The 9,083-nt window shown below is 41.3% G+C and overlaps 1 protein-coding gene across 1 annotated transcript in view; it reads left to right on the top strand.

Moving 5' to 3' along the window:
• The window catches only part of MEP1B (meprin A subunit beta), a 31,330-nt gene extending 23,490 nt beyond the window's left edge, over positions 1-7,840 (top strand). The window contains exons 14-15 of the mRNA XM_014311985.1: positions 315-516; positions 7,781-7,840. Coding sequence (XP_014167460.1) covers positions 315-516; positions 7,781-7,840 — 262 coding nt within the window. The remainder of the gene's footprint in view (positions 1-314; positions 517-7,780) is intronic.
• The last annotated feature ends 1,243 nt before the right edge of the window (positions 7,841-9,083 follow it).

Consider the following 9,083-nt stretch of genomic DNA (forward strand, 5'->3'; position numbering starts at 1 on the left):
AGCTCCATAGATCAGCTGCATCCAAGCCTTAAGAGGTCAAGAGGATCAGGAAGGCATTTAGGATTTCTGGCAAAAGCTCTCTCTGAAGGCACAACCTGTGAAAAATCAGGAGCTGAAAGAAACACCTTTAGGTGTGTAAGGACAGTGGGCCACTCAGGCCACTAAGAGAACTTTAAAATAGAAGTCCATTTTAAGATGACTTCACTATGCTTCAGGATACAGAATTTACATCAGAGATGCCATTTTTTTGAAGCAGATCTTTTCACACTTTTAATATTTAGGTGATAGTAAATGTTAGTTCTTTTGCTTTCTAGATGTCCAGCAGGTGACAGCTGGTGGTACATGGGAGAAAAGTGTGAAAGGAAAGGCTCAACTCAAGAAAATATTGTAATAGCTGTTTCTTCAACCGTAACTGTGTTTGTTGTAATGCTTATTGTCACCATCACAACTGCAGTGTGCCTTAATAAGAAATACAAACAAGGAAAGGAGAATAAGGAGAGTGTGACTCTGGAAGAAGTAAGTACCTTGCCTCTTTCAACAAATATAGACACATGCACACATATCTATATTCACTAAAAACCAAACAATCAAATTAAGTAAGAACTAAATGGAAGATGTCGCCTTTTTGAAGCATAAAGACTACAGGTTAAGAATTAAAGAGCTCTTTTGAGTGAAACTAATTTATCAAACACCAAAATCCCACTTAATTAAAAATCTGTTCTCCTCTTCCACTCCGCTCCACTCTGCCCCAATGACAGCCTACATTGAGTGGGATAGTGTGAACATAGGGGTTCATTTTCAATTTGTAATTAAACCATGTTTTCTGCTCAGTAAACTTGTATTTCATCTATTGCTGCCTATTCTACTAAAGACTCCCTGGATATGGTGCTAAAAAATGCATCGCAGGGTGTCAAAACAAAAAGCAAATCTAAAAAATAATTTTCCACATTCAAAGGCTATTTTTTATGCAAGGCATGAAGTAGTTGTGGAAATATTAACTTAAGGAAAGGTTAAGAAGACAGCAGGTTAAAACTGTCTAGATGACAGGATTAGAAATGCCGTGTACTGGACAGAAGCAGCATTTGGGCATGTTTTCACAGGACATTTCATGAAGTCTGAGACACAAGGACTCTTACTTTAAGTAGAGGCTTGTCCTGGAAATATGAAGCGTGACATAGTTTAGAGGGACTCACAGGACACAGGAGAAATTTTGTAAACAAACTGAAGAGGAATATCCTTCCAGAAAGCAGAGTTCCATTTTTAATTTTGTCCTAATAGTCTTTGTGTGATACCCCATTGAGTTGAAGTACCTCTGTGCAGTGTCAGATACTTGACACTGCTGCTTTATGACCATCCAATAAATAGTTTTGGTTTCTTTGCAAGTAATGCTCTTACATTGTACACATTCTTCCCTTCCCTATGCACTTTTAAGATGTGGGTTTGGTTTTTTTCCCTCACTTAGACTAAAACATCCTTCTGAAGATAATGCAAACAAGCATCAAAGACTCAAGATGAACATCACTGCAAAACCACAACTACGTCATCACTCTTTCTGCTCCTTTTATCTCAACCATCATGATAAAAGTTTGTAAAGTCTGGAAAATAATTCATCATCTGGATAAAACACTGTGCTAAAGTCAGTGGAGTGTCTGACAGTGCTGTGTATCGTCATTCAATGGAGAAAAATGGAAATATATTGTGTGACATAGCTGCCTTGCCCTTCAAGTCTACCTAAACATGAAGAAAGCATGAAAACGGCATCCTGAATTTCAGTCAACACAGGAAAGTCTAAATTTGCTAAATATAAAATAAATATTATCATTGTACAGCTGTCTAAAATAAAGGGGAGCTGGACCCTGTGTCCACAGGGTACCCAGCAGTTCTCAGTCCTGCTGCAGCTGTCAGTCAGTAGTGTGAGAGTTTGTGAAGTGTGGGAGTGTCTGGTTCATTTGTTATTTGGTTGCGATCTACTCACTATAAAAGAAATAACAAGTAATGAGGAAAGTAATAAATGAATCTCACAGACACACATTAATGAGGAAGTCACAGTAGAGATAATAATGAGGATCCAGAATGCTTCAGCCACTGATTGATGGTCCATTAGAGGAACTACTCAGGCAGAACCCTCAAGAATGTCAACCTGAACAATTATTAACTGATAGGAAGGGGGAAATATGATTAACATGAATGTAAAAGAAAAGTTGAGGCTGCTTGAGATACAAGCTATCAGGAAAGGCTTGTAGATTTATGTAAAAACAACTACGAGATGTTTAGAAGAAGGATCAAAAGATCCAAAGAAAAGCGGCGGAAAATGGGGCCAGAAACAGGAGAGACCTGCCTGCAAAAGAGAGCTGGATGCCAATGGCCAGAGGAGACCATAGGTCTGAGGGCTCATGGATCTAGACACCAGCACATGGAGGGACTTGCATGGAAGGGTCTGTGTGCCAGGAACTGGAGGAACTGTGGGTCACAGGGCTTGTAGATCTAAAGACCAATAACTGGAAGGACTGGTATGTGTGTTTTTTATGTCTTGAAAGGTCCTGGTGCCAGCAGCAGCTGGAGGGGTCAGGTTTTGTGTTGGTGTGTAAGAGGTCTAAGTGCTGATAGCTGGAGAAATCTGTGTGTTAATATTTCTTCAGTGAATTTAATTCTCTGTGTGTGCGTGTGCATAATTCACTAGCAAATTTCAAGCTGGATGAGCTGGTGAGTTGGAGGAAACATTACCACATTTGGAGGACTCAAACATCACACTGCCCTACCTGGCAAGAAGAAGGTGACTTGTATACCACTGCCAGAGCTCCCAAGCATGGATATTGAACAGGTTTAGAGGCCATGCTAACATTTAAGGGGACTGTGCATGTTTGAGTGTGTTTCTGGATGTGGAGAATGAGGGCACACATTTTTTCAATCAGAGAACCAGCATTCTGGTTTCCTGGAGGGGAGGAAGAGGACAGACCTATGTGCCCTTCTCTGAGTTTGGGTAGCATTACAGAAGGGTTATGCAGCCCATGCTGCTCTGTGTGTGTGTGTGAGTGTGTGTGTGTGTGTGTGCGTGCAGCAGCCTGAACCACCAGCCCCTTCAGGGACCCCTTTGTATGTGTGTCAGTGTGTCTTGGACACAACCTTGCTGCCAGCCAGACCTGGGAGCAGCAGCCAAATCTTGAGGACTGGAATGCAGGGATCACCTGGGACCATTCCTGGCTGGGCATGTTAGCTGGGGAGCTGGATCCTGGGTCTGGGAGACCTAGTGGCTTCCTTAACACCCCTAGCAAACAGAGCTACGATTCAGTAGGATTTAGAGAAATAAGTAAGCATGGAAATAAAAGGGCCAGAGAAAGCAAAACGTCCCTCCCTGAGGACACTTCGCAGAGGGAGATGGCAGCCACCATGGGCACAAATCATCACATTTGTGTTGTTTTGCAGGGGGCTGTGAGAGACAGGAGTGCCTGTAATGGAAATGTCAGGTCACACCAGATGGTTGGTAGACTGGTATGTGAATGTGTTCACATTTAAAGGTCAGCAGCTACTTTGATTGCCTGGGATGGGTGTTGATGATTTGCCATGCAATTTACCCTAACTTTGGGCAAGAGCAGTTCAAATGTATGGAAATTTGATGAGGGAGCAAGTCTTCCTCTGAATGCTACTGCACAGCACAAAGCAACAAATGTGTATTCTTCTGTATCAATGCTATATATGTAGTCCTTCTCTGATTCATATTCTCTGAAATGTAGTTGTATTTAAAGCATTCATAGCTGGATTTATTAGCTTTTGTTGGAATCCAAAGATTCATGAAAACAGCCAGACAAAATTAACAAAGATTTGTCAGAGCTAACAAACATCCTGGATAGGAAAATACCCTACTATAGCTGTCTTAAAATAACTTTCCTATTTCCACACGTCTTCATCAGCAGTTTTCATGCAAATAATCCTCCAAATGCGCCTTCAATTAAGATATGCACATAGATTTACATGGAGTTAAGAAGACACAAATGAGACTGTTCATAAATTCAACCCTGGCTACAATCCTTAACATTATAAACTGCGAGCATTTGATAATTTCAAATGTGAAGTACCAGATTTGTGACAGTAGAGATCATTTATATTTTTGAAATTCAGATTACATGAGATACTTACCTGTACTTTCATCAGAAGAGAGCTTAATACACAGAGCAGTATTACAATATAATTTCAATACATTGCAGAAGATACAAATTCCATAGGGTATATCCTGAAATGTTAAACCTTCATGGGAAAAAAATCTTAAGCTTCTGCTTATTCATTTCAAACATGAATCAGTGAAGAGCATGATTTAAAACTGAATCTCCCTGTCAGTGAGTGTGAACAACTCACTTCTGTACAGCCAAAAGATAGGCTTTTTAATGTCCTTAACTGACCTAAAAATACTCAAGAGGAGTATTTCTTTCCAATTTTACAATGCAGAAAAATTACTCAGGAAATGCAGAATGAGATTAAATATTACATTTTTTGTTTTTCACAAAAGTTATGATACTAGCTCATGTTCCTGAACAAATACATTTTTCTTAAAAAGCTCCAGCACAAATGACTTAATGAGCTTAATTTTGGAGAGGTACATTTTACACATTTACAGATAATAGGGATACTTATCCCAGGTCAGATACTGTGTTGGCTATACATGGGCTTGCAGCCAGGGTGCTTACTTTATTTTCCTGGAGCAAATTTATTCACAGAAAGTTTTACTAAAAATCTTTACTGTAGAGGTCTCTCTGTAGAATCACTGAGATGTTAATGTGACAGTAAACACCACCAGTGTTAAATCTGCACCAATCCATTTATCTCTCCTGTCCTCACACTGTAGTGACTCAGGTTGATTTGCATCAAGGATTTTCTCTGCCCACATGCCTGCTCAGGCACATTCCACTCTCTACACACCAGGACTAGTGTGAAAATCCTATTACTCTTTTCCCACAATGTGCAGCACAAAGTTTTGGGCTGTGGACCAACTCCTTGGGTTGCCTGCCCTGTTCCTGTTCCCCATTCAAGAATATCTCTAGAAAACCCAGATGTAAGTGAATGTTTTCTTCTCTGCTCCTCCTTTTCTGGGCTCCAGATTTGCTGTACAGCTGGACCCAGCAGAGTATGTGCACATTGTATCCAGAACTGTGGGCATGACTCATTCCCCACTGCTGAGCCTATCAGGAGTCACAGCATGGGCTTAAAAATAAACTAACTCCAGCATTCAAGTCAATGGCTCAGGTGTGGAATAATAAAGAAAGAAAAAAACCAAAATGTGGTTCATCGTTCTAGCTACTTCTTGGTCTTTCTTCAAGAACCTCAGCACTTTTAATCCTGCTACCTACTATCTATGCTGAACAGCATAGGAAGCCTCCTGTTCCTGATTCAGGCAAACCAACTCACTGCTATTTGCATCGCACAGAGTAGCTCTGCTCAGTTTAGCTTTTGCACAAGTAGCAAATTACTGAGTCATAATGTCTCAGTCTGGCTGGCACAGCATTGTCTAAATGCAAAAAAGGGACTGATCCTAGACACCAGCCTGTGGGATTCACATTTCCTACATCCTCCTGTTTCAGCTGAGTGTCAGGTGTCTCGTGCCACCCACGCCGGGCAGACACGGTCCCAGAGTGCAGGGCAGTAGTCATTACTTGTAATTTTCTTTCAGTGCAATTCAGAACAGAGAAGGGGCTTTTTCCCTTTTTATTTTCCCCACAGGTCTCTTTATCCACTGCTATTAGAGCTCAGGGTCTTTTCCTAAGACACAGATGCCATCAGCTGAACTACTTTTGACTCTGATTAATATGATTTTAATTCTCCTCTCTTCTTGGAGTGCATTTTCAAGTTATCTTTGGGGCTGGTAGTACAGGTAGTTATGTCTAAAAAGGAGATGATAACCAACAATTAAACTGCCTTTTCTGAAACAGACAGTGCTTTTCTAGAGTTATTGTTTAGAGACTTTTGTAATATTGATGCAGTAATGGCAAAACACCCATATTTTGCTCTGTGTTATGAAATTATGAAGAAATACATGGTGATGTCATTTTCCCACTTCTTTCAATTACATATATTCTAATTTATTGCAAAAGAAAACTCTAAATTTGAGATTTAAGGATTTGTTTCATGCAAGAAGATGATGAAATTTTGCAGCAGACAGATTCACCGTGATTGCTCTCCTTGTTTTCTCCCTCTTCTAAGCATCAACAGAAATAACTAGGAAAAAACAATGACCACAACAACTCAGAGTGATTACTAACACCAAATACACTGCAACTGGTATCATAAAGGCTGCGGACAAGTTTACATTGGAGTTCTTTTGCTCATAAATTCCTAAACTTCTACTGGAGATGAAAAGTTCCATGCTTGATCGATGCCTGTGACTTCACCTACTGTAAAAACAAAATAGCATCAAAGAAGTTTAACTGGAATGTCAAGAACTTAAAAGAACAAAACCAAGCCTCATTGTTTCCCAAGGTTGCAATGCTTAATCCTACAATACATAAACATGGCCACTCTTCCAATGCAATACTCATGGGAAAAAAGACCTGCGTGCTCTTTATGAGATTTGAATCTTATCTCTAAACCATTTGATGGAATACTTTGATTAACTTCTTAATGGTAGCCTTTCTACTTCACAGTTACTAACATGTAACTAGAACCAGCCACCTTCTTCTGCTAGGGCTCTGTGTATGTGCACTTGCCCTTGATTTCTTATTTTAACTCCATCTGTATCTACAAAGTCTATGATACAAAAAGTCAGATCCAAACTTCCCAGAGGCACATGTCCCTCTTCATGTCTGCCTTTCCCCCCTGCCCCCAGATACTTCTCATCATGTTGTGAACACTTGGCTTTGCAGGCAGCTTTCACTCATGTAAATGACATTTGCTTGTTCAAAACAGAACATTATAAATTACATAAAAGTATCATTGCAACTCCAGTTTTGCTTGTTAAGAAAGCTATTAGTTTATTGAGTTTGGTAGCTATTAAGTGATTAATAAAATTTGTTTATTAACTGTGGAAGGAGTCTCTGTTGCTCCTTAGAAGAGTCAGGTTTCATTCTGGCACCTACTGTCATGCTTTCATCACCAGAAAAGATTTGGCAGTGTAAGCTGGAGGTAAGGAGAGAAAAAGAAAATTAAAGTGTTGCTTTAACCAAAAGAAAAATGTCCATACTTAAGCCTTAACAGGTGCAATTGGGAGGAATGGGAAAAGAAAAGCTGCTGGGATAACATAGTATGAATTTTCTTAAGGGGAAAAAAAAGCTCTAAGGAAAAGAAAGAAACTTAAATTGAGATAGTGAATACCTGCTATGGGCCACTGCATGATAGTCTGTCTACAGGCCGTGTCTCCCAAGCAGACTCCTCCTACTCAGCAGCCCACCCGCTTGCTCTGCTTTTCACAGGTTGCCAGCTCACAGCAAGATCAATTGCCACTAGGTGTGTCCTTTTAAAACCATTTCCATCAGCTTACAGCAATGCCCACGTCTCTCAGAAGCGAGACCTCCAGCTGCCCAAATCCCAGGGCTGCAAAGCCTCTTTAGGCAACTCTCTGCCTTGGGAAGAGAAGGGAAGCTGACAGACAGGGAGATGCAGGGCTGGCATAAGCATCACACAAAACAGACTTAGCCACTGGGAGCTGGAAGACTGAGGAAAAACCTGAAAACCCTTTCCATGGACAAAGCCAGTGGTAGTACCGTGATGTGCCAGCTCTGCTGAGTCCCTGTGGAGGGCTCATCCCTGCATAAGCTGCAGCTGGGAGCAGTAAATAAAAGTGGTTCTTACCTTGCAGGATTTGCTGGAGGAACCGGTGGAAGCCAAACCTCAGTTTCACATAGACACTGAAGACTGAATTTTGTCCTGCTCCCTCGGGAGGGAAGTCACAATCCCACATCCAGTACCCCTTGCCAGGAAGCCATGCTGGCCCTTCCCAGCACTCTGTCCCACACTGGCTTCCCTGGCCAGGTCCCCACAAGGTGGGAGCAACTGCAAATCAATTTGATTAACATCCAACCTCCCCCAGTGGCAACAGCCTGTCCATGGAAAATCTGAAGAGCTCTGTGGGGCAACCACCTTTCTCCCAGCAGTGTATCCTGAGCCTTGGAAGAAATTTGAGTTTCTGAGAAATACAGATTCATTCATTTTGAGTGCAGTCCCAGCAGCCTATAAGACATTTTTGAAGTGAAATGTGGGGAAAGGAGAAAAAGAGGTTTATTTACTTTTTCTTGCCCTGGGGGTTCAAATGAGAAAGCCACTCCACCCTTTGTACTAAGAAAGTAATAAAAATGTTTTTCTTTACTCCATAATAATACCTGGGTGCCCAGATCCAGTTGTACTACTTGTTTTCCTAAAAGCAAGCCATCTGGGCTTCCACTTGCCTTGATTTATGCCCATACTGCACAAACCACTTTGCAGGTGTGTCAGATTGCTCTCAGATTGTCTGTGGTCAGGCTCACTTGTGCATTTGCTTTCTCACTTATTTTCCACAGCACCTCAATGATCTGGAGGACTAGGACAGGCTGGGTTAAAATTACTTTTTTTCTTTTCCATTCCACAAATATTCTTCAAGTATAAAACACTTCCCTACTTCTTATTAGGTGTCATAAAAACCATTTTGAGGCTTTATTACCCAAGCCCTCATGGGCTGGGGTGCAGGAGCTCAGGTACAATGGGTGCTGGCTGATGCTCATGGGCGCACAGTGTGCAGCCCCCTGCACCACAAGAGGGTTTTAAAGCCCAGAAGATGGAAAGTTTGATATCTTTGATATGCAAGGCTGAGCATCAGTTTTTTAATCAGCAGTTACAGCTGCTGTCAACTGCCTTCCTGGTAACCCCCTGCTGATGGTGGAAGTGGTTTAGGGAATGTTTCACAATACAAAGATCACCTCTTAAAGGGGAAAGCAGAACACTTTGCCATCTTCCAGCCTTTTGCACACTGATTAGAGAGCAATGGGAAAAACAAAATAGCCTAGTAAGCAGTAGAGAAATCCTGACCTTTCTTTGCTACCATTTTATTCAGCATACATGCAAATGATTAAACTGTGCTGAATAACCGGCGCAGTGTCTGGGAGTACACGACTCCCCTTAGTTTATTA

The sequence above is a fragment of the Geospiza fortis genome, unplaced genomic scaffold (assembly GCF_000277835.1).
Source record: "Geospiza fortis unplaced genomic scaffold, GeoFor_1.0 scaffold53, whole genome shotgun sequence".
NCBI classification, from domain to species: Eukaryota; Metazoa; Chordata; class Aves; order Passeriformes; family Thraupidae; genus Geospiza; species Geospiza fortis.